The sequence below is a fragment of the Carettochelys insculpta genome, chromosome 5, assembly GCF_033958435.1.
Source record: "Carettochelys insculpta isolate YL-2023 chromosome 5, ASM3395843v1, whole genome shotgun sequence".
In the NCBI taxonomy this organism is placed as follows: domain Eukaryota; kingdom Metazoa; phylum Chordata; order Testudines; family Carettochelyidae; genus Carettochelys; species Carettochelys insculpta.
The window spans coordinates 1,036,433-1,063,244 of NC_134141.1; the positions used below are offsets into that span (position 1 = coordinate 1,036,433).

The window sequence follows — 26,812 nt, forward strand, 5'->3', positions numbered from 1 at the left end:
GCAGATGCAAAAATTGATGCAGAAAAGCCAAATATTGACACTTAGGTCAAATGAGTATCTGAACTTTCCTTCTCAAAAAAGTCAGGATGCAGACACAGTTAAAGTTCTTACAGAAGTGAAGAATTTAGTACTATTATCTGAAACGAGACCTGAAATCAAGGAGCAAGTCAATCTAGTTCTGAAAAGTGAATTAACTCGTCCACAAAGTAGTATTTCACATTTCCCAGGACAGGCACACTGTGAATTCACCAGGATTTCCATCTCCTGAAGCCATTTCATTCATTCATTCAGCATGCAACTTCTACCACTGCAGTCTAGCTTCTAGGCTTCACTTTTCGAAGGGGACAGAAATATGGAGATCAATACTCTAGAAGATTATTTTGCAATAACCAGTAAGAGGCCTCGTGTTCTTCCTCAGAATTTGAACCCAACTGGGTCTTTTCATCTTACTACTTACCAGTAAAACAGGTATCATTCATCAGTCTCAGCCCAACAATGTGACTAAAATATGGCCTGTGTGTTACTACAAAAGCCATGATGACTCATGGTTGTCAGTGGCTATGAAATCTTAAGTCTAAAGGAGTTACTAAAATAGATGAAGTCATACAGACCAAGTAACCTTAGCAACACACGAAAGCAACTGGGAGAGAACAGTGGTCAGCCCATGAAAGGATCTGAAGTTTGAGAGCATCCTGCCTAACATAATTCCCATTTCAATACTATCTTTGGTTTAATACACTTCTGTAGTACATACCATCAATGGAATCAAAAAATTAGATATAGACACTTCTGAGTCAGGTTAGGAATCAGAGGACCACATAAGCTGTACTAGAAATATAACAAGAACCAGAACAGGGGAAAAAAAAACTTAAGGTTACCGAGCATATAACTCAAGGCAATGGTTTTGGAACTCTGCCATGAAGCCCTAGGGGTTCCATGCCTGTTCCAAGCCTGGATGAGGGAAGATTTATACCATGGTTTCCCAAACAAGGGGGGCATGCCCCTCTGGGTGTGTGTGAAGAAATTCCAGGGGGGCATGAGGCAACCTAGCCCCTCCATCATTCCCCCACCTGAAGAAAGAGCCAGCCTTTGCTTCCGGCTCTCAGCCCCTGCCATTTTATGTGGCTGACCCAGCACAGCCTCTATGAAAAGCAAGCAGCTGGCGAAGACTCACAGAGCTAGCTGCCTTCTGCAAAGGTGAGTGAGCATGGGTTGGGGGAAGAGGGATGGGGTGCCTGACTTGTGTGAGGGGACTGGGGTGGGGTAAGAGCAGAGGGTTTGGGGTGCCTGGCTTTGTGAGAGGGGCAGGGCTCAGGCAGCTGGCCCTGGCAGCACATAGCTCAGGCATCTCGGTCTGGTGGGTGGGCAGCTGGTCCCAGCAGCATGCGGCTTGGATGGGTGGCTGGCCCCAACAGCAGGGGGCTCAGATGGCTTGGGCTGGCAGACAGGCAGCTGTCTACAGCAACATGGGGTCTGGGTGGCTGACTCCAGCAGTGTAGGGGCCTGGGTGACTCAGGATGGTGGGGTGTGTGGCTGGCCCTGCCAGTGTAGAGCTTGGGCAGGGATCTCAGAGGGCTGGCCCACAGCTGGGGTGGGCAGCTGGTGGGCGAATGGCTGGCCCCAGCAGGTCTTCGGCTGGTGGGCAGCTGGCGTGGGCAGCTCTGGTGGATGGCATGGGGTTCAGGCAGCTGGCGCTGCACCAGGCATCTGCAAGGGGCCAAGAAAAACTGTGTGCTTATTTTTAATTTTAAAAAACATTTTTATATCAAGATTCTTTATTTTAAAATTATGAATTTAATTTTTTACTAAATGGGGGGTTGGATGATTGTACAGAAGAGGTGGGGAGACATGAAGGTTTCTCAAAAATCTTAGGGTGTGTGTGTGTGTGATGCTGAAGAGTTTGGGAACTACTGATCTATACAAAGCATGGTTGGACTTCAGTGTCTCAGAGACTGATCAATGAACTGAAAAACATCTCCGTGAGCATCAAGCGTGAGATCGATATTTCAAAGGAGGAAGTAGAAAGAGCAGTGAAATGACTAAAGAACAAGAACCCTGGAAATAAGATCACAGGATACATGATTAAATATGGCAGAGAAAGTATGTTTCAGGAAATACACTGAGTATGTAATATAGCATGGAAAGAAGGAAAGGCATCTAAGGAACGGACAAGATCCATGCTAGTGGCAATGCACAAGAAAGGAAGTGCACTGGAGTGCAAGAACCACAGAACGATTGCCCTAACGAGTCATCTAGGCAACGTGCTGATACTGACAGAGACTAAAATCAGACAGATCATCATCTAGGGGATAAGCAAGCAGCGTTCAGGAAAGACTGAAGTACCATACAACAGATATTGGCACTCAGATTGATAGAGAAAGCTTGACAAAAGAACAAAAACGCCTACCCTTGCTTCATCAATTTTCAGAAAGCATCTGACAGTAGAGATGAGAAAGTGACTTGGGCTGTGTAGGCGTCGTACGGAGTGGATAGCAGACTGATTCAGTTGAAAGATATCAATGACAACATGCACAGAGTTGGGAAATTGGTTTAGAATGAGTAGAGGTATGAGACACAGAGATCTGATATCTCCAAGTATCTTCATCACACATCTAGAGAGAGCGTGATGGACAAGATCAAGGAAAAGGCAGAGGGGATATCTGTTCATGGACTAAGAATTAACAACTTGAGGTTTGCAGATGATATAGCTATCATTGAGGAAGATGAGGAGAATCTAGTGAAAATGGTGCAGGTGATAAAACGAGGAAGGGAAGAGGTACAGGCTGATTATGAACATTGATTTAAAAAAAATGGTATTTGGAGATAAGGAAATAGGAAGGAAAGTAAGTATAGATGGGATTGAACTCGAGAACCGAGTTCATGTATCTGGGAAGCAACATAACATGATCTAGACTGTAAGAAGGAAATAGCGACTAGAATAGCGAAAGCAAGAGGGAGTTGGAGGCTACGTCTACACGTGCACCCAACTTCGAAATAGCTTATTTCGATGTTGCGACATCGAAATAGGCTATTTCGATGAATAACGTCTACACGTCCTCCAGGGCTGGCAACGTCGATGTTCAACTTCGACGTTGCTCAGCCCAACATCGAAATAGGCACAGCGAGGGAACGTCTACACGCCAAAGTAGCACACATCGAAATAAGGGAGCCAGGCACAGCTGCAGACAGGGTCACGGGGCGGACTCAACAGCAAGTCGCTCCCTTAAAGGGCCCCTCCCAGACACACTTTCATTAAACAGTGCAAGATACACAGGAGCCAACAACTAGTTGCAGACCCTGTATATGCAGCACGGACCCCCAGCTGCAGCAGCAGCAGCCAGAAGCCCTGGGCTAAGGGCTGCTGCCCACGGTGACCACAGAGCCCCGCAAGGGCTGGAGAGAGAGTATCTCTCAACCCCCCAGCTGATGGCCGCCATGGAGGACCCCGCTATTTCGATGTTGCGGGACGCGGATCGTCTACACGTCCCTACTTCGATGTTGAACGTCGAAGTAGGGCGCTATTCCCATCCCCTCATGGGGTTAGCGACTTCGACGTCTCGCCGCCTAACGTCGATTTCAACTTCGAAATAGCGCCCAACACGTGTAGACGTGACGGGCGCTATTTCGAAGTTACTGCCGCTACTTCGAAGTAGCGTGCACGTGTAGACGCAGCCTAAAGGTGATAGATAAGATTTGGAAAAGCAAAGGGATCAGCTTCGTTCGTGATCTAAGCATCTTGAAAATGTGTTTATTCAGCAGCATGTTGTACGGATGTGACACATAGGTAATAACAAAAGATTTGAAGAGAAGGATATTGGGTTTTGAGAGGAGTTATAGAAAGATCCTGAGAATAGGATGGATGCAGAAGGTCACCAACAGGGAATTATATAGGAAGATACAGACAAAAGAGAACCCACTGCAGAAGAAAAAAGCAGTCAAGTAGCACTTCCTCTTCATGCCTGAACGCCGAAATGGCAGCAAGGTGGACCTTTAACGAGGATAGTGAGAGTCCTCCTCTCGAGGTCCAGTAGATACTCTAATATCACAGGCATAGGCACCGAAAGGGGGGCCAGCTGTTTGGTAGAACACCATGCAGTGAATCGAGTCCATTTTTGCTTATAGGGCTTCCTGGTGGAAGTCCTCCTGCTACTTTCTAGGATTTGTTGCACTTCCTCCGTACATGTGCTCTCTAGGGAGCTGAGCCATGGATTAACCATGCTTGTAGTCGCAGGCCTTGGGGGTGCGGATGCACTATGGACCCCTGGGCTTGCGTGAGCAGATCTGGCGCCACCAGAAGGGGCATTGGTGGATGGTCCGACATGTGCAGGAGTAGGGGGAACCATTGCTGTCAATCCCACGTTGGGACTATCAGGATCATTCGGGCTCCTTCCCTCCTGGCTTTCTGCAAGACTTTGTGGATCAGCACTGTGGGAGGAAAAGCGTAAAGCAGGGGGCCCCTCCAGCAGATCGCGAATGTGTCCCCCAGGGACCCCCGTCCCAGTCCTGCCCTGGAGCAGAATCGTGGGCACTTCTTGTTGTGTTGAGTGGCAAACAGGTTTATCTGGGGAAAACCCCATGCGTGAAAAATCGGTCGTAGCAGATCGGGACAGATCTGCCACTCGTGCGTGAGTGCGAAACGCCTGCTCAGCTGGTCTGCCTTCACATTGTGAGCGCCTGGTAAGTATGAGGCTTTCAAGATTATATTGTTGGCGATGCACCAGTTCCATAACCGGACTGTTTCCGCACATAAGGCACGGGACCAAGCTCCTCCTTGCCGATTTATATAAAACATGGTGGAGGTATTGTCTGTACTGATCCCGACTACTTTGCCTTGTATATGGTCTCGAAAGTGTCTGCAGGCGTTGAACACTGCTCTGAGCTCCAGTATATTTATGTGCAGTGACTGCTCCGTGAAGGACCACAGCCCTTGCGTCACCTCTTCGCCCATGTGTGCTCCCCACCCTATGGGGGAGGCATCTGTAGTAAGAAAAACCGATATTTGTGGTTGGTGGAAGGGTACCCCTGTTAGCAAGTTCTTGGGGTTTACGCACCATTGCAGGGATTTGTGCACCTCTGCTGTGGGCGACACCATCCTGTGAACGGTGTGTGCCGCCGGTTTGTATACGCTCGCCAGCCAGTGCTGAATGCTGCGCATGTGTAACCTGGCGTTCTGTACTACGAACATCGCTGCTGCCATGTGGCCCAGCAGCTGTAAGCACGTCAGAACCGGCACCGTAGGGCTGAAGGTGATGACTTGCACGAGGGAGCCAACGGCCCGAAAGCGTGTCTCTGGTAGATACACTCTCACTGTAATAGAATTTATGCGTGCCCCTATGAACTCTATGTCCTGTGTGGGGTCTATCTTTGATTTTGCCAGATTGATAACCAGGCCGAGCGAAGAGAACGTGCCTGCTGTGACGCGTATCATGCGTAGTACCTCCTCCTCCGAGGCCCCTTTGAGTAGGCAGTCGTCCAGATACGGGAATATAAATACCCCGTCTGTGCAGGTAGGCTGACACCACTGCCAAGGTCTTGGTGAAGACTCTGGGGGCCGAGGAGAGGCCAAACGGTGGAACCTTGTATTGAAAATGTTCTTTGCCTACCATGAACCAGAGGAATCGTCGGTGAGCCGGATGGATAGTTATGTGAAAATACGCATCTTGTAAGTCAAGGGCTGTGAACCAATCTCCATCGTCTAGTGCCGTAAGGATGGAGGCAATTGTGATCATCCGAAAGCGTTGCTTGCACAGGTACCGGTTGAGGCCTCGAAGATCTAAGATGGGCCTCCAGCCTCCTGTCTTTTTCTCCATGAGGAAGTACCTCAAGTAGAACCCTTTCCCTAGCAGTTGCTCCAGCACTCTTTCCACTGCCCCTATGAGCATGAGATGGTCTACCTCCTGCTTGAGCCTCGCTACGTGGGAGGCCTCCTGGAGGTGGGGCCTGGGTGGAGGTTGTGGTGGTGGGAGCGACTGGAAGTGGATGGCATACCCCATGGCTATGATCTCCAGCACCAGTTTGTCTGTGGTGATCCTTTGCCACTGGTCGTAGAATGGTCAGAGGCGATGGTGAAATAGCTGCTTCGGATGATCTTGTGCGATGGTAGGGATGGCGCAGCCCTGGATCTGTGTGTTAAGCTTGTGGCCTTTGGCCCTGCCCCGAGGGCGCACGGCTCTATTGGGAACGTCGCCTAGGAGTTCTGTACTGCTGATGCTGTTGATGTCGCCCTTGCTCGTAACCCCTGTGGTACTGGGGATGCTGTTGCTGGTACTGGTACTGGTACCGGTACCGTCTTTGTTGAGGGTAGTACTTTTTCTTTCTGTATGGAGGGGTGTAAATCCCCAGGGTCCTAAGTGTGGCTCTTGAATCTTTACTGGAATGAAGGACCGAATCAGTTGATTCAGCAAACAGCTTCTGCAAGTCAAAGGGAAGAAGATCGATGATCTTTGCCTGCAGATCCCTCTGTATACCTGAAGTCTAGAGCCAGGACTCCCTTCGCATCACCACTGCCGTAGCTGTGGAGCGTGCTGCTGTGTCTGCAACATCCAGGGCGATCTGAACTCCCATCCTCGAGGCCGCGTAGCCTTCTTGCACGATGGCCTTGAGCACCGGTTTTTTGTCCTCTGGAAGCAAGTCCATGAGGGAGGTTAACCTAGTGTAGTTGTCGAAATTGTGGTTCGCTAGATGCGCTGCGTAATTTGCCATTCGCAACAGTAGAGTGGAGGAGGAGTAGACCTTTCTGCCGAACAGCTCTAGCTTCTTGGCATCTTTGTCTGTTCCCCCGTCTTGAATTGAGATGTCTTTGATCTTTGTTGCGATGACTCTACCACCAAGGAATTTGGTTGTGGGTGGCTGAACAGGAACTCCATGCCCTTCGCCGGCACGAAGTATTTCTTATCCGCTCTCTTGTGGACAGGAGGAATAGTCGCAGGGGTCTGCCATATCATAGTGGCGGACTCCAAGATTGCTTCGTCAAGCGGTATTGCTATTTTGGAGGAGGCCGGAGATCTCAGATTTTTGAGAAGCTTATGGTGTTTCTCTTGCACCTCTGCTGTCTGGATGCCTTGCGTGAAGGCCACCCTTTTAAAACAGCTCTTGAAACTGTCTGTCTGAGATTGTCCGGAGGATGGACGTCCCCCGGGGCCGTAGCCTCGTCCGGGGAGGAGAGAGAGGAACCACTAAGATACGCCCCTCTGGACCCTTCCGGTTCCTGTTGGTGATGGTACATCCGCTTGCTGGAAGCTTGCAAGGGAAAATCTCGGGGTTCCATAACCAGTTCCCCCTGAGATACTTGAGTCTCTGTCCCCGTTCGCGATTGCCCTCGGGGATACGGGACCGTCTGTGGGGATCTTTCCCTGGTAGACTGCCGGTGGTGTCTATGCCCTGCGTGATAGGGACGACCATGGCAGCATGGGCACTGTTCTTGGGAAGGTGACCTGGACCACTCCCTTGGTGCATACCCTCTGCGTCTGGGGGAGCGAGATCGTCGAGAGACCTGGGACACTGGAGAGAGTGATTTGTGATAGTACTCCAGCGGCTCAAACCCCAAGAAGGGTGAAGGTGGTCCCAGCCAGGGCAAGGCTGGTTGTAAAAATGGAGACGGGGGCTCCGGGTAGGCTAGGGGGGACCCCTGCCTTCTAGTTGGAGTCTGCAGCATCAGCGGAGGGCTGAGAGAAAGCAACTCTGCAGCCCTGTCTGGAGAGGGGCTGCGGTGCCTTGTTTTCTGCACAGCCTTCCCCCTCCCTTGAGGGGGTGGCTCCGCCCCCCTGACATGCAGGGGATCTCAGCCCTGTCCGCGCCACGCTCAGCACGCTCATGGGCGGTGCTGCACGGGCGGTGTCCTCTGGTGCCTGCAGGCTGCGTGCCTGCGCGCTCTGCACCGCCGGTTCCCTGGGGGTTGGTGCTGCTGCCTGCGGTGCTGCTGGTACCGGCACTTGTTTAGCCGCCGCCCTGCCTGCGGTGCAGGGTGGCTGTTTGATCATCGGAGTCTGAGCCGCCTCCACGTGGCTCTCCGTGCCGCCGCTGATCAGCTGTTGCTGCGGCTGGGGGCTGTGCGCTCCTCCCGTCCCGCTCGCTGTTGCTGCTGGCAGGGATGGGGTTGGGGAGACTTTCCTCCGTTTTTGCGCTGATGGGGTGAGGGAGGCAGCTTTCCTTTTATGGGCCCCGGAGGGTCCCTCCTGCTGCGTCCGCTCCGGCACGTCTGGCTGGAGGGCCTTGTCGAATAGCAGCATTTTAAGCCGCATCTCCCTGTCCTTCCTTGCTCTGGCTGTTAATTTTGCACAGAAGGAGCATTTCTGCGTGACATGGGACTCCCCAAGGCACCTTATGCAGTGACTGTGCCCATCAGACGCTGGCATTGCCTCTCGGCAAGACTCACATTTCTTGAATCCTGAAGAGGACATTGTTGGTGAGTCTTTTAGTTGTTAATGGGGTACTTAGCACCTTCTCCGTGCTGTTTTCCCCCTCTCGGATAGCCTGCCGCGGCAGGAGGGCTAATGGCCCTAGGCTCCTGGCCTCCGGTGCTCCGCTTGTTACTAGGACTGGACTGAATTCCGTCCTGCTTGTTGCTTTTTTTTTTTTAAAAATAACTGGCTAACTTAACAATAGATTAAGAACTTGAAAGCTTTAAAGAAAACAGTTAAAACCATTGAATATGCTAACTTGGCCGTAGCCTAGTCGGATTCCGTCTGCAGCCGACGGCGGTTAAGAGGAACTGGCGGGGACCGGATCGCGCACGTGGCCAGGAGCGTGCAAGGGAGCGGCGCACACCGGCGCATGCGCGGTCCGGCAGAAACTGCTTGGAAGATCTGATCTGCGGCGCCGGGCGAGCCTGACACCTAAAGAAGAATGAATTGTTCTGAATTAAGTGCAAAAGCCAAGCTGATGGGGGTCACCAAGCAGTCCTTACTGACAAGTAAGTAGTAGCTGTCACATTTAATGTGGATGTCAGCATGCGTGACAAACAGAAATGTTGTCAGTCTCAGAATGCATTATCCTAATGGCTTGGAAAGCCTGTGTTCAAAAAAGTAGTGATTACGATTAAGCACTGTAGAAGCCTCTCTAATGCTCTCAGACATTGAAGTGTGCTGTGCTGCTCCTTTTTGGAGGAATTTTTTCTTGTTCTTCCATGTTGACTCCACAGAAGGAACCTAAAAAAGGGCCATTGATTCAAGCTGATGCAGCATATCTTACACTCCTAATGTCAACAGGAAAACTGACACATAGGTGGAAGTGTGAAATGGACAGTGTCAAAGTGCATGGTGCTAAGCAGTAAATGCCTGCTTGAACTGCTTACATGCAGTGGCACTGAGAGGGTACAACCCCGCCTCCAGAAGAAAGGCTCCACCATAAAGCCAGTACATACAGGAGCAGACTTTTTAAATGTGAGCAGTTCTCAAAATTTAATTCATGTCAGAATTCATCCACCTGGAACAGTTTCTCTCAAGCAGCGTGTCACTTACTTTTTTCAGCTAAGCGTATAGTAAATTATTAATGCTGTCACAGACCAAGTCCTTGTTTACACTGGCCATTTCCCACCAGTCATTCCCCAGGTACTGCCACCAGTTCAGATTTACCATTATTGTTTTTAAAATAAATTTATCTGAATTTAAATGAACTGCTAGAGGTTATTTTTTTTTGTCAATTCCCCCTTGTGCAGTAAATTGCAATTTTTTAAATAAACTAGGCTCAAATACTCAAGTGGTTCTTCACTTATCCTGATTAGTCTTTTTTTCCTACTCAGAGAGAGTCTGGTACACCAACTTGGTTAAAAGTTTTGGCACAGAGAAGTGTACTGGTTTTGGAATGAGGTTCGAGATTAATTTACAGCAAACCCCCAGTAAATTTAGTACTTAATATATAATAGAGTAGCAACTTGTTTGAGGTAAAAGACTGTGCATGTCAATCATGTTAAAGGCTCAGATTGAGAAAGAAGTTTTGGTCCTGAAGTCACATTTTGACCATAAACCCAGAGTAGACAGTGGTTTCTGACAGTTAAACCATTAAGCGGGTAATTCTCTCATTAGGTTTCAGACTCAGCCCACTCAGAGTTTCTATCTTTCTACAAACTAGTGGTACAGTTTTAAGGCAGTTGAGATTTTTTCTTTAACTAAAATGGATTAGAAATTTGGTTTTGAAATTTAGTAAAGATTGGCACAGGAGTAGTGGAGAAATGATTAATAAAAGGTGGAAGTGATTTGGAAACAAATTGTGCACAAAAGGAAGCATACTTCAATGCATATTCTTATTACTTTTACCTCTGGTCTCTCACATGCTGCTTTCCTCCAATTGTTCATCATACCTTGCACAATTAGGCTAGTAAACCGCTGAGAGACTGTTCTTCCCCACAAAGTATATGTAAATGCTTAGCACAATAGCACCCAGATCCTGATTAGGGTTTTTGGTGATTACTGGAAGAGAGTTAAACAAACTTATCTTCTCCAAAAACAGACAGACATGAGAGGAGTGCTGGTATACTACTCTTCCTCATATCTGCTCAGCTCATCCTGAGGTGCTACACAAAGTCATTTTCCAGAGTCTGTGGCTAAATTTTTTGGATGAAAAGTCACCCCAGAGACTGCTATGCATGTATTTCATAGAGATTAAAGCTTTCTGCATTCTGTCACAATGGAAAGACTATTAGTAAATCTGACACAAAGCAGCTACTTTGTATATATAAACATAACATCAGTCCTTCCTAAAGCAGTAGACCTATTTTAATGTTGACTAAGCCACAAATCAGCATGCAATCAATTCAAAGCATTATTAGATTATTGCTATATGAAAGTGCCAATTTTAACGCATAAGTCATGTCCTCATGTTTATATTATGCTGATGTTTTCCTTTATATTTGAACAAATAAGCTAAAGGGCAAACCAGTTTTAAAAGTCAGATATAAGAGGAAGGTGACATCTGAACAGTATGATGAAAAGTAGAACAATTTAAAAAACTCTACTTTGAAATGGCAGCTGAACGTTCTCTTCTCACTCTAAAGCAATGGTTTTTAACCCCCATTCCCCCAAAAGACCACCTGAAAATTGCTGCGGGTCTAAGCACATCTGTACAGCAGTTAGCCAGTGGCACAAGCATTTAGAAAATGTTTTGGATAAAAGTGCTACATTAAAAAAAATCTGTTAATACATCACCATTTCTGTTCTATAGCTAAAAGCACACAGCTCATTTTAATATCAGCAGGGGTCTTTTGGATGCTAAAGCAGCCACAGAGCTGCAGCTGGAAAGGAGGACTGCCTCTCTCTGGCAGCCACAGTCCTGCAGCTGAGTGAAGTTACCTTTCCATAGCTGCCACAGCCCTGCACATTCCATGAATTCCCATAGACTCTTTTTATCCACCTCATCTTAACAACATCCTTCCACCTATCCGCTAACCCCCCCCCAGGCCACCATCTCACTTCCATTTGAGGGTCTGGACACCTCCTTAGTGGAGCCACACCTGCAAGCCATTAATCAGGTAGGCAGCTCTTCACTCATATGTGGCCATCCAGTTTTGTACTTTGGAAGGAACTATCCACAGATCACGTGACTGGAACTCATACTACTGGTGGCCCACAGATGCATCAGTTCAACGAACCTTCACTTATTTCTATTCAATTTTGCGGAAGCAAGTTAAACTATTTTATAGCATTTTAAATGTGTTGGTTTTGTTAGTAACTGTTATAAGCCATTAATACTGTTTTGTATCCTATTTTTTGTAAAATAACTTTCTGCGAGCAAACCAATGGAGGAAGTTGATCATGCAGAATGATCTCTGGATTTTAGGAAAAAATTAGAGACTGAAATACAAAGACTTGCCTAATAACAACTTCATTAGTGTTGTTCAGTTCTACCACCAATACAGATGGAGATGCTTCTGCTGGAACGATTAAAGGAGGGACAGTTATATTTTCTGGACACTGATCTTTGGTCTTCTCTTGCTCAACCATCATCTCCAAATCTCCACGGATACAGGTACTTTCAGTAGTATTCAGATTCTCATCAATGCACTTCTGTGGTTTAGCATAGAGGATTGCCTTTTTAGGGCTGTCACTTATCTGGTTGACAGTACATACATCAGATAATAAGTCAAGATTATTCACTGCATCCTCAGGAAATTTTACTTTGTATGTGTCTTCAAACACCTTGGGAAGTGCATTAGCCCAAAGACCATTGGAATACTTGAGCAAAATTTCCGCAACTTTCCGTTTGAAGTCATTATTCAGAGAGGCTGATTTGGTGTCCATAACTGGTTTTATGGAAGTATCTGCTTTTGAAGAAGTAAGGCTCTGAGACGTTCTTTCATGGTCTGTGCCACTCTTCACCAAGTGCTGCATTTTCTTAGCAGGATAAAGGAGTACATCTGTATGCCCACCAGTGCACACTTTTTCCACCTCGAGAAAAGGAAACCAGAGTGAGATTCACCATTTGTAAGTAATCTAATCTAAAAACTTTTAGAATGAAATATCGACTTTCTAGGAAGATGCCCACAGGGATTTAAACATGAGATATTTGATTCTGTGTGCAATCCTAGAACATTCTCTCTTCCCTTGACGGGGGCATTGACTAAGAAAGCAGGACTCAGCTTTCCCAAGTCAACACTGGATCTACTTAACTAAGGTGCTTAAAAAGGTACAGTCTCTCTTCCACCCCCTGTGATGAACAGAACATTATAAATTACTCAAACTGATTTTTCCCAGTCTTGGTCCCTAGAGCTCATTATTTTGCATGTCCCAAAAAAAACAAAAAAAACAAAAAAAAAAAAAAACCACAACCAGCACTGATCTGACCTGACTCTGGCAGTTTTGGAAAATGTAAGGACAAGCTCAGGAATGAAATATGCTCCTTGTTCAAGATTAGTTCTATTCTTGGACTGACTTTTACTATATCAACAGAGGCACTTTGGAGGTTTGTAAGATCTACAGAGAAAGGACCTCAAAACCAGCTCCAGGGCCTGTGAAATTTGTCCATTAGTGACCTCTGTACTTCATATGAGGCCCCTGAACAGGGAAAGAATATTAAAATATAGCAAGTCTCCATTGATGAGAGATTTGGTGATGCAATTTTAGAGAGATTAGACCCGTCAGGTGAGGCTCCTCTCTGGAGACTGACTGATGCCAAATGGAGGGGAGGCCCAGCCCATGGGACTGTTGGAATAGCTCATTTTCAGGAGCCCAGAGTTGCACTGTGCTAGAATGGACTGTCTAGCCTAGAAAGCCATCTTACTAATGAGCACAATGGCATAGAGGGCAAGGAAAACATGGAAGGTAAGAAGAGCCAGAGAAGCAATTGAAATGTGAACAAAGATACAGAGGAAGCAGAGATACGATCGAACTGCAGACACAGAAAACAGACTAATAGCATGTACAGATAGATTAACTTGAGGAATTTAATGAGATGTGAAAAAAAAACACCTCCCATTTGGCTGATGCAGAGTCAAATTATAAACAAAGATTAACAAAAATGGTAACCAGTGGTATACTTGGGACTTTGCATAGACTCTCACCTGAAGAGCCCCCATTAAAAACAAAACACCATCAGTGACAGGAAGTCTCAACTCAGTTCCTCTTGTAAATATACAATGACCATGGTGTTGCTGTGTACACTTCCTCTAATAAATGCCGAGACTCAAGCAACCCAAGAGCCAGCAGTTCACTCATGAAGCATGTTGTGTCTCTAGAAGTGGCTTCCCCTTTTCTGTGATCAGCATTTAAGGGCAGGTGTCTTACAGGCAGTTTCCTTTACACCTGAAGTGCAGGAAGAATGAGGCAAATTCACATCCTTTGGTGCTCTTTTCCCCATTCTGGATTCAGGAAGGAAGGGAGAGCAGACAGGGTAAGTCAATACAACTAGATGCTATCTTTTAAAATTAACACAGTGCAGGCTTTGGAACCTTACAGATGCTTTTCTGAAGCAGTGGCTGTGGCCAGCATCGTTAATGACCAGCAGTTGGAGAAAATTCGAGGATCCTCTGTAATCTACATACACGAGTGTGAATGTAACAAACAGAAGTGTTTCCATCAAGAAGGTTGGATTTTTAATGTCAAGTCTGCTAAGTCCATCATTTGGTTTTGTTGGAAAGACAGACAGAGCCCAAGTTTCTTCTTGACTACATGGAACTCACTCTGGATTGTCACCTTGTTGTGGTGAATAGGCTTGTGTGTTCCAATGAGCCCAAGAGCAACGTTGTAGGGGGTTTTGTACTCCCAGCAGGGTCACCCACGGCATTAAGATCAAAGGGGAGGGTCCAGGATGAACAAGGATCCTAAAAGTCCTCAACGGCAGAACAGGTGGAGGATAGCAAGGGCAATGCTACAGCAGCTGTGAAGGTGCATGAAGGCTGCAGCAGACAGGAGAATCCCAGAAGTTGTGAACCTAATGCCATTCAACCTGACCCTTCTATCTGTCAAGAACCTTGTGCTGGCTGCAGTGCAACAGTCACCCCACTTTAAAAGAAACCATGCACAGGAGTCATCCTCTGTGTACTACTCTCCTAAACTTAAGTCCTACAATGAATGGTGACAGGCACAGGACTGTGAGATCTGGAAGCTTTTAGTCATGGACCAGCACGTAGGCGGTGGATGTATGCATCAGTCATTCCATTTCAAGGAATGAAGTGGTAGAACAGTCCAGCTGCTGCACCCACAACTGAGATCCCCATTTAGGCTCTGCTCACCCCACATGGGGAGGGGGCTAGAAAGGAGCCATAAACATAGTCCACCTCAACTTCCCTAACTGGATAACCGCTTCCAGTAGATTCAACTCTGTGGTCAAAATTGAACAGTTAACTTTGGAATATGGCATAGTTGGACTCTAATGGACAACCCAGACAGACATTGGGCGACCTAAAAGGCGTATGGCAATTATCGCCCGTGAGCTGCAACAATTCAACATAGATATAGCTGCCCTAGCACAAGTGTGTTTACCAGAAGGAGGACAGATAAGAGGAGAAGGTGTAGGGTACGAATTTTTCTGTAAAAGATCCCCAAGGAAGAAAATGAATTAATGGCGTAGGATTTGCCATCAAACCTGAAGTCCCTGCCAACAATGATCGCCTCGTGATTCTCTGCTCAAAGTTTGCCAAAAACCAACAGGCAACTGTCATCAGTGTTTATGCACTAACTCTAGGTGCCAAAGATGTTTGAAGGAAAAGTTCTATACCAAATTGGACAGAGTCCTGAAAGACGTCCACAAAAAAAGACAAAAATTATTCTGTTGGGGGACTTCAGTGCCAGGGTCGGAAGAGATGTGAATCTCTGGCAGACTACCATTGGGAAAGGAGTCAGCAACGGCATCTCCACTGGAGCATTCCTACTTATGAACGCCTGCTTCTGTCAGAAAAATAAATTTAAGACCTCATGACAACATCCTTTATCAAAGCACTGGCACTTCATGGAGTATGTAATCCTCCACACTTGGGATCGGCATGACGTCCTTCTCACATGTGCAATGACAAGTTCCAATCACCACTTTATTTTATCCACAATAGCGATTAGGGTTGTCAAATGGAGAAGTCAGAGGAAACATCCTGATGAAAGATCAACATACAAGGCTTGAAGGACCCCATCAGAGGAAGTGACCTCCCAAAAGCACACCAAAAGGAAGCAGCCACAGTATGCTGAAGATGTGGAAGAACACTGGTGTCAACTGAAAAATGCCATCATTGGAGCTTATGGAGAAACCATTACCTACCAGTCCAGGAAGCATCAGAATTAGTTTGATGAGAACAATGTGGATATCGAATGTCTGATTAAAGCAAAAAAGGAAAGCATTTAGGGCCCGGCAAGGCAACAGCACAATGTAGAGAAAAGCGCAAGCCAAGGCCAAGGCAGAAATCCAATGTAACCCAAGGACACTCAAAAAAACAGTGGTGGACTGAGAAGGCACAAGAACTCTAGCATCTCGCACATCAATGATACAAGAGGCTTTTTCAATCCTACCAAAGCTGTTCATGGACCGATACACCATGGAATCAAAGGATGGTGCCCAACTCTTGAAAGACTATGGAATAATTGCTTCTCACTGGAGGGAGCACTATAATAAGATTGTGAACTGCCCCTGCACCATGGTCCTAGAAGCCCTTGACCAAATCCCTCAGCAACTGCCAAGGGATGCACTTGAAATACCTCCTTCCCTGAGCAAGGTCCAAGCTGCCATGAAAGTGATGAAATACAACAAGGCAACCAGACTAGATGGAATCCCCAACAAAGTCTTCAAAGAAGGCAGGACAGAGCTCCACAATACTCCACCTTCTGATTCAAGATCTGGGATAGAGAGCAGATGCTGTAAGATTTCAGAGACACACTGATCGCTAGTGTCTTCAAGACGGGTGACAAGTTGGACTGTGAAAACCATTGTGGAATCTCCTTCCTGGCAATGGCAGGGAAAAATCTTAGCTCAAATCCCTGCCACTCTCAGAATTCCAATGCGGCTTCCAACCATTCTGAGGAACAGTGGACATGACCTTCAGCACTCAGTAATTGCAAGAAAAATGTCATGAACAAAACCAAGGCTTATACATGGAGTTTCACTGACCAGACCAAAGCATTTGACTCAGTCAATCCTAGTGCCCTTTGGACCATCTTCTCAAAGATCAGCTGCCTCAAAAAATTCATTAGCATCTTGAAGCTGCTTCATGACTTGACTGCCACAGTACTGAGCAACAATGCACTCCAAAGCCACCCCTTTGAAGTCAAAAAGAGGGGGGTCAAACAAGGCTGCGTCATTGCCCCATCACTGTTCTGCATCTTCACTGCCATGACCCTTCACCTCATTGATGGCAAGTTTCCAGAAGATTGAAAAGCTTCCTGTTCATTCTATAGACAATCTCAGGAGACTGAAGGCTAAAAGCAAGACCTCCACAACCTCAAATTATGGAGCTCCAGTATGCAGATGACAACGTGGTTGCTGCTCTCTCCCCCTCAGCTCTTCAGACCATCTTAAGTGCCTTCGTTGACACATAAGAGAATCTTGGCCTCACACTGAACATCAAAAAAGACCAAGGTGCTCCACCAACCTTCACTGATGGGACAATTTCATGCACTTTCTTATTGAAGTCAATGGAAAACTACTTGGAGCACTTCCCATACCTCGTAGTCATCTTTCCACTGAAGCTGACATTGATGTGGAAATCCAGCATTGTCAGAGCCATGCAAGTTCTGCTTTTGCCCACCTGAGACAAAGGATCTTCTACAACCAAGACATCTATCCCAGGACAAAGCTAGTTGTACACCATGTAGTGGTTGTTCCAACACTACTGTATGCATGTGAAACCTGCACAACATACAAGTGTTATTTGAAGGCACTTGAACCTCATCAATGCTGCCTCAGGAGAAACCTAAATATTTTTTGGGAGGATAGGTGCATGAACACTAGTATTCTGGAAGAGTTAAACATGACCAGCACTGAAGCAATTATCATTCATAAACAACTTCATTGGACTGGTAAATGTGGTTCGGATGTCTGATCAGTGCCTCCCAAAACAGACTGTTTTCCAAGTTGGAGGAAGGACAGAGGAGCGTTGGGGGTCACTGGAAGTGATAAGGACATGCTGAAGGCACACATGGAAAAAGTGCAGCATCCGTGTTGACAGTTGGGAAAACCTTGCCCAAGACAGTCTGCAAGGGAGAATGGTAATCCACAGGGTGGGGTGTGCAATTTGTGAGATCCCACCACAGTACAGATGAGGTGAGGCAGAGAAGAAAAAAAAAAAAAAAAAGTGTCAAAACTCTTCCATGCCCCTCCAACAGTACCACCACCACCTGCCCTTCTGTGATAAGATCTGTGGTACCAGAATGGGACTGATCTGTCATCAATGGCCTCACAAATGGGGAGGGTGACATGAAGATATCCTACTTATCCAGCGACCACCAAGAACAGAAGAGTTCTTAGATTCATTAGTGTGTCACCCTAACATCATGAACTGCATTTCCGGACTGTGAAGCCTGGGAATGCGACACACACACACACACAGTTACAGCAATGCTCCTCAAGAGGTGCTTATCTGACAGTGCAGCTATGGAGAGGAAATATACCAAAAAATCCTCCACATTTACTAACAAATAGTTTCTCTCTAGCATAGAGACACCATGCACAGGTGGATAACTGTAGTTCTTTAAATACCTTGCCTCTGAAGATCTATGCTGTAGTATGCACATGTCTATGGAGCTGCACTGTCAGCCTTTTAAAAGGCCTTTTTAAATAATGGTCTCTCTATTCTAGAGAAAAAAGAACAGCATCCAGAAGGGAAATGATGTGAATTTTTAACTATGAGTACAATTAATCAGTGAACAATTTATTAGGGCTGTGCCCTCTATCACTGAAATTTTAAATCTAGATTGGAAGGTTTTTCCAGAAGATTTGCTCTAGAATTTATTATATGAAGTTGTCTGCCCTGTGTTATACAGCTCAGACCAGATGGCTGTAACAGTCCATTTGTGGCTTAGAAGCTATGAAAGCAATGATAACTGGAGTGACCTGAGCACCCTTTTGAAGAACAGTGTTTTCAGGCCTGCAGCTATTAGACTGAGCACATCCTAAGTTGTAAGTGGCTCCTGCCAACTCCTTCAGATATCTATTTGAATGTTCCAATTGGGAAAGGCGGCATGGGGCTCTCCACAAGTACACATTTAAACTAATCTTATGAATTCTGCAGATCCACATTCAACTTAACAGTACAATACAAGGAAAGGAGAAGAGACATACTAACTGAAGTGTTGAAGAATCTCTCCCCCAAATGAGAGGGTGAACCAAGCACATTTCATGAATGGAAATCAGTTCCACTGTATATCACACAAAGAGCAACACTCGGTTAAGTACAAATTGGAATGGAGACCGTAAGGCTTCTCAAAGAAGAGCCCCATCTGTACCGTAACAAGTTTGAACACATGGTCTAAAACATTTTAGCCAGAGTGTCTCTTCAACCAAAAACTACAGCGAACATGGAAGACTTTACAGACACCTTTCCCCTTTCCTAAATGGAAAGAAAAGCTCTTTGTTTAGTAAGTTTAACATAAATCTCAAGCTTCCTCATGAGTCAGATTTAGAAATGAAATTTAGTGTGTAACTTGAACAAACATTACACAACTTCTCTAGACAAAATGCTTTCACTGCTACACCCCCCTTTCCCAGCATACCCAACCCTGAACATTATCACACTATTTTTAAGAGTATAACCTCACCAGAAACTACTAATGAAGTTTCTGCAAGCAATTTTGATTATGAAGGTCAAAATTTTAACCTACACCCAATTCCATGTGATGTCTGAGTCAGCCAGTTCTGAAGAGAGAAGTGCCACTGGGTTTGAGTTATGGAAGCAGTCTTTAAGAGCAAAAGAACGCTATACTGAATAGGTATCTGCCTCCAGAGAGAATAATACTCAAGGCTTCTGAGTACTCAAGGCTCCAAAGGGAAGAACGCCATAACAGTCCAACTCTCTGGTATTTAATTTCAAAAAGGGGAATTATACAAAAATGAGGTTAGTTAAGCAGAAATTAAAGGTAGAGAAACTACAGTAAAATCCCTGCAAGCTGCGTGGAAACTTTTCAAAGATACCATATGAGGCCCAACTTAAACGTATACCCCCAAATTAAAAAACACAATAAGAGCCCTAAAAAAGAGCCACCATGGTTTAACAACCATGTAGAAGAGGCAGTGAGAGATTAAAAAGGCATCTTTTTAAAAGTGGAAGTCAAATCCTAGTGATCAAAATAGAAAGGAGCAAACACTGCCAAATTAAATGTAAAAATGTAATAAGAAAAGCCAAAAAAGATTGAGGAACAATTAGCCATAAATTCAAAAAATAATAGTAAAATGTGTTTTTAAGTACATTAGAAGCAGGAAGCCTGCTAAAAAAAAGCAGTGGGGCCCCGGACGAGAGAGACATAAAAGGAGCAATCAAGGAAGATAATGCCATTGCAGAAAAACTAAATGATTTCTTTGCTTCAGTCTTCACGGCTGAGGATGTTAGAGAGATTCCCAAATCTGAGCTGTCCTTTATAGGTGACAAATCTGAGGAACTGTCCCAGACTGAAGTGTCATTAGAGGTGGTTTTGGAACTAATTGATAAGCTAAACAGTCACAAGTCTCCGGGACCAGATGGCATTCACCCAAGGGTCCTGAAAGAACTCAAATGTGAAATTGCAGAGCTATTAACGGTGGTTTGTAATCTACCCTTTAAATCAGCTTCGGTACCCAATGACTGGAAGACAGCTAATATAACACCAATATTTAAAAAGGGCTCCAAAGAAGACCCTAGCAATTACAGACCGGTAAGTCTAACATCAGTACCGGGCAAATTAGTAGAAACAATAGTAAAGAATAAAATTGTTAGACACGTAGAACAACATTATTTGTTGGACAAAAGTCAGCATGGTTTCTGTAGAGGGAAGTCATGTCTTACTAATCTATTAGAGTTCTTTGAAGGGGTTAACAAGCATGTGGACCAGGGAGAGGGCGGAATCCAGTAGACATAGTATACTAAGATTTCCAGAAAGCCTTTGACACAGTCCCCCACCAAAGGCTCTTATATAAAAGATTGGTGGTCATGGGATAGGAGAAGAGATCCTTTCATGGATTGGGAACTGGTTAAAAGACAGGAAACAAAGGGTAGGAATAAAATGGTAAATTTTCACAATGGAAGTGGGTAACTAGTGGCATTCCTCAAGGGTCAGTCCTGGGACCAATCTTGTTCAACTTATTGGTCAATGATCTAGAGAAAGGGGTAAGCAGTGAGGTGGTAAAGTTTGCAGATGACACCAAAAACTGTTCAGGATAGTCAAAACCAAAGCAGACTGAAGAACTTCAAAAGGATCTCAGCAAACTGAGTGATTGGGCAGCAAAATGGTAAATTAAATTTAATGTGCCTAAGTGTAAGGTAATGCACATTGGGAAAAATAACCCCAATTATACATACAATATGATGGGGCAAATTTGGCTACAACAGATCAGGAAAGGGATCTTGAAATTATAGTGGATAGTTCTCTGAAAACATCCACGCAGTGTGCAGCGGCAGTCAGTAAAGCAAATAGGATGTTAGGAATGATTAAAAAGGGATAGAAAATAATACGAAGAATATCTTACTTCCCCTGTATAAAAACTATGGTACACCCACATCTTGAGTGCTGCATGCAGATGTGGTCTCCTCACCTCAAAAGAGATATTGGTGTTAGAAAAGGTTCAGAAAAGGGCAACTAAAATGATTAAGAGTTTGGAACGGGTCCCATATGAGGGGAACTTTTCAGTCTAGAAAAGAGGAGATTGAGGGGCGATATGATAGAGGTATATAAAATCATGAGTAGTGTGGAGAAAGTGAATACAGAAAAGTTATTTACTTGTTCCCATAATATAAGAACTAGAGGACACCAAATGAAAGTAATGGGTAGCAGGTTCAAAACTAATAAAAGAAAGTTTTTCTTCACACAGCACACAGTCAACCTGTGGAACTCCTTACCAGAGGACGCTGTGGAGGCCAGGACTTTAACAGAGTTTATAAAAGAGCTCAATAAATATCTGGAGGTTAGGTCCATAGATGGCCATTAGCAAGGGGTAAGGTATGGTGCCTAGCCTTTTGTCGAAGGCAGGAGATGGATGGCAGGAGACAAATCACTTGATCATTGTCTTCGGTTCACCTCCTCTGGGGCACCTGGCATTGGCTACTGTTGGCAGACAGGATACTGGGCTAGATGGACCTTTGGTCTGATCCAGTATGGCTGTTCTTTATTATGTTCTGCAACTCAAGGTTTTCCTCCTTCAGGAAAAGGTCAGATCTGGCCAGTTCCTGGCTAACAGCCAGCTGCAGGATTTTGTCACTGAGGTGTTAGCTCATCTTGTAAGCCAGTCTGTGCTACCTAGTAAGTGCATCCTGAATGAAGGTACTGTCAGACCCACTTGTTCCCTCTTGTTGATCCTTGAGGTCAACTGCGCCACAGTTCAGTCTGATGTTCCCTCATACTCTTATTTATGATTGTCTGATGCCTTCTTGATGTAGCCTATCAACAAGTGAATACGCCTTCATCTTTTCTTTATCAAATTAAAAAAAGACCAGCTGTCAATTTTCTGCGAGATGCTTCTACATAGTCATGCATAGGCAGGACATTTCGTCCCAGGCCTGGAACAGGAAGAGATTTGCTGCAAATACCTACCCTACCTATTCAAGTCCAAAAAACCACCACACACACACACACGGAAATGCCCAAGGAGATTACTGATGTTGACACTGCCAGATTAGGTAACCATATCTTGCTGGTTTTTCAAGAAAAGGGTCTTCTGAAAGCAGTCAGCTTTACCTTTCATTGAACGGTGTTCGATTTCCTGGCATGGCAGTTACTTTGCATGCTTTGGTAGCCAACACAGAGCAGTGCAATTTCAAACCAATACAAACCCAAAAGAGATATGGGTCAATGTATTTTTGTATTTTCTTCTGTCCGCACCAAAACTGAAACAGCTTATTACTGTCCTCATTGCTAAAGGAGACAAATTTCCAGATAGTCCCTTGGCCTGGGCAGAGAGACAACTAAGTCTGAACATAGCAAACATAGTACCCTCAGGCCTTAGTAATACCAGCCAACATTGTGCATTCCAATTCAATAATGGCAGTCACTGTTACCAGCACTTCACAACATACATAAATGCTTATAAGAGTAACTAGTAAGTAACTAATAAGAAACCCCACTCTTGCAACATCAAATGGTCAGAGCCAAAGTCAAAGGGTCTTCTAAATCCAAATGCATTACTTCCTTCAATTCTTCTTGATCTAATCCATCAACTTCAAAAAGGCCCAACTGTCAATTTTCTGATGGGCACTTCTATACAGTTATGCATGGACAGGTCATTTCATTCTAGGCCTGGAAACGCAAAAAAAGATATTTGGATTTGCAGGAAATCTTATGCGACCAGAACTCCAAAGGAGAAGCTGGCAAGCAGCATGAATAAACCAATAGCATCACTGCATGAACAAAAAGGTACTTTGAGCCCACCAGGCCCAGCCTTTGCTTACTTGGCTGGCTCCACATAAAAGAGTCAGCTCAGGCCTCAGTCCTTAACTTCAAAGCACTCCATGGGCTGTGCCCAGAGTACCCAAGACCACTTAAGGCTCCACTAGGACAAAATAAATCTATAATAAGGGTAAACCCATCTTCTTCCAAAGAGACCATTTTCTCAAGACCTGGTCCAAGACTACAGAAAGCTTTCAAAGGGATAAAAGACAGTCCTATATCCCACCACTTTCTGCTCCAACTGCAAGGCCACTTCTTCAATCTTCTCTTTATTAATATGAACATAATACATTGACTGTAACTTTTTAAAAATGTTCAGCATTTTCCCCCCCAAAGGAGGGCTGGAAAGAATGAATTATATATGATAGATGCTGGTAATGGCACTTAGTGCACTTCAGGAAAGTCTTCAGATACCATGGGGATGATGGCAATGTAACAACCTGACTAGAACGAACAAGCAAAACAGCTGATGCTCCTCTGTTACTACTATGGGTAACCATTTACATCTCTTCCTTGAGCTGGCATCAGCATAATCTCAGTTCTGGGTTTTTAGAGAAGTATTCAACCACCAGACTAGTAAGATGAGCTGTAGAGTACTTTAGATTTCAAGAAGTGTCCCACACCAAGGTAAGCTTCCAAAAATTCAGCCAAGAAACTAGTGATGTGTAAATGCACATGCAGGAATTCAGACTATGTAGCCTCGCAGATTTCTGTGAGCAAGCAGGCCAGGAACAATAAGCTTAAGACCCTGAAGTACTGACACCTCAGCCAGCTAACATTTTCAGCACAATAACTTCGACCATTTCAAGTATTAATGTTTGCTAATTTCCCCCTACTCAATATTCAGCTCTTCAGACTGCTTTGTCTCTGTGATGCGAACTGATTTGTAAATTTGTTCATGAAATAAAATGTATATCAGGACCACCCTGTTCTATTGTAACGATAATCAGGAAGATTAGGTGTCATGTTCAGTTCCAGTGTGATATGTCACGTCAGAAAAAGTAGAGGAAAATGCTCTCTCAAAAGTAGCACTTTCACCTATTTAATATTACCATCTTCTGTGGGAAGACCATGAAAAACTTACTGTGCAAATATGAGGCCAGTATTCAAACTGCTGGAGCAAGGCTATATCAAGTTCCTCTTCATAATTCTCTCTGTAAAATTGTGGCATCTTTGATAACCAGATACCATTGCTGTACTTATTCAAAACTTCTTTAATGCGATTCTGAACTTCATTTATGTTACAGTCAGAAGGGGCAGGGAGGATACTGTGTGTTTCTGAAACTGGTTCATTCAAATTATCTGAAAAAGGTGAAAAAATTACAATTACACCTGGCAACGCTTTTCTACAATCTGCTTTTAAACAACAGTAGCATTTAACTTCAGAAAGGGGAAATACATGAAAGTTAGGAAGGCTAGTTAAGCAGAAGTTAAGATATAGCACCAAAAATAAAAATAAAAATGCTTGCAAGCTGCATAGGAACTTTTTAAAAACATAACAGAAACTCAAATTACATATATATTCAAAATTAAAAACACAGCAAGATCAAAAAAGTGACAGTGGCTAAAACAAAGTAAATAACGCCCAGAAAGGCAAAAAAGACTTCCTTAAAAAATCAGAAATTAAATCCTGCTGAGAAAAACCAAAAGGAGCATGAACTCTTGCAAGTCAAATACAATTATTAGGCAGGTCAAGGAGGAATCAGAAGAGCCACAGATTCAAACAGCCAAAAAAATTAAAGTACATCACAAGTAGGAAGTCTGTTAAACAATCAGTGGGGACCCACAAGATGACCAAGGTGTTAGTGTATTCAAGGAAGACAAAACCACTTCAGAGAAGCTAAATGAATTCTTTGCATCAAATCACCACTATAGAGGAGGTGAGGAAGTGTCCACGCTGGAGCCATTCTTTTTAGATGACAAATTGAGATTTCCTAGATTGAGCTTTCATTAGAGGAGGTTTTAGAACAAATTGGTTAACTAAGCAGTAATAGATCAGAGTACCAGATGGTATTTACCCAAAAGTTCTAAAGGAATTCAATTTGCAGAACTACCTACTGTGGTACGTAACCCATCATTTCAATCGGCTTCTGTACCAGATGACTGTCTGATAGCTTATGCAAGGCCAATTTTTTAAGAAAGCTTTAGAGGCAATCCTGGTAATTACAGGCTAATTAACTACTGCATTGGACAAGCTGGTTGAAAACTTTGGTAAAGAACAAAATTATCAGATACAGATAAACGTTTGCTGGGGAACAGTCAGCATGGCTGTAGTGGAGGGAAATCACATCTCACCAATCTATTAATTCTTTGAGGGGGAGAGAATCAGCAAACAAGTAGACAATTCTTGGATAAATCATGCTTAGATTTTCAGAAAGCCCTTGACAAAGTCTACAACCAAAGGCTCTTAAGCAAAGCAAGCAATCTGGGTATAAGAAAGGTCCTCTCATGGATCAGTAACTGATTAAAAGGCAGAACAGAAAAGGCATGAACAAATGGTCAGTTTAAGCCACTGAGAGCTCCATGCCAGTCCCAAGCCTGGATGAAGGAGGCGGGTTGGTCAGATGAGTGTTGACGCGCTGACTGTCAAACAACAATATGAATGAAAACTAATGCCAGTACAACCAAATGTTAAAAAGATGCTGGCTCAAACGTCACCTGGATAAACAAGGTCCGTGATACCAAATCAAGTGATCAGGGTTGGGTCGATAAGTTGGCTACTGAAAGAAAAATTACACCTAAAGAAGAGGCAATTGAGCAGACTGTTCCAGAAGAAAAATCAATAAGAAGTGTGCAGCGGCAGTTAGTAAAGCAAATAGGATGTTAGGAATTATTAAAAAGGAATAGATAATAAGACAAAAGATATCATACTTCCCCTATATAAAACTATGGTACGCCCACATCTTGAGTACTGCATGCAGATGTGGTCTCCTCACCTCAAAAAAAGATATATGGGCATTAGAAACGGTTCAGAAAAGGGCGACTAAGGTGATTAGGTGTTTGGAACGGGTCCCATAAGGGGAGAGGCTAGAGAGACTGGGACTTTTCAGTCTGGACAAGAGGCAATTGAGGGGCGATATGATAGAGGTATATAAAATCATGAATGGTGTGGAAAAAGTGAATATAGAAAAATTATTTAACTTTTCCCACCATACAAGAACTAGGGGACACCAAATGAAATTGATGGGTAGTAGGTTCAAAACTAATAAAAGGAAATTTTTCTTCACGCAGCGCACAGTCAACCTGTGGAACTCCTTGCCGGAGGCGGCTGTGAAGGCCAGGACTCTATTAGGGTTTAAAAAAAAAGAGCTCGATAAATTTTTGCAGGTTAGGTCCATAAATGGCTATTAGCCAGGGGTAAAGTATGGTGTCTAGCCTTCAGTACAAGGGCAGGAGATAAATCACTTGATCATTGTCTTCTGTTCTCCTTCTCTGGGGCACCTGGCATTGGCCACTGTCGGCAGACGGGATACTGGGCTGGATGGACCTTTGGTCTGACCCAGTATGGCCATTCTTATGTTCTTATGTGATTACCCAGAAGACACTGAAGTTGGTTCAAGAGAAAAAAGTGTTGAAGATCAGAAGGGATGTTTCTGAGATGGCAGGACAGCAATATAGGATAAAATGCAATGAAGTAAGGAAAGCAGCCAGAAAGGATAAGGAGAAACGGTTAGAGGAGCAATGTGAAGATAGAGAGGTATTACGGCGAATGTAAGACCAGGGAGGTGTATAAGACAATTAGGAATATTAACAGGAAGTGGCAACCGAAGATGGCAATCAAAGATGAGAACAAAGAAGTGCTCATGAACAGGGAGAAGATTGTGCAGCGATGG

General features: G+C 44.5%; 1 protein-coding gene across 2 annotated transcripts in view; it reads right to left on the reverse strand.

The window, feature by feature from the left end:
- Nucleotides 1–26,812, reverse strand: part of TDRD7 (tudor domain containing 7) — a 109,098-nt gene that overhangs the window by 29,274 nt on the left and 53,012 nt on the right. For both annotated transcript variants that reach the window (XM_074994496.1, XM_074994498.1), the window contains exons 6-7: nucleotides 24,064–24,281; nucleotides 11,806–12,380 (exon numbers count right to left, since the gene is read on the reverse strand). In XM_074994496.1, the coding sequence (XP_074850597.1) occupies nucleotides 11,806–12,380; nucleotides 24,064–24,281 (793 nt within the window). The remainder of the gene's footprint in view (nucleotides 1–11,805; nucleotides 12,381–24,063; nucleotides 24,282–26,812) is intronic.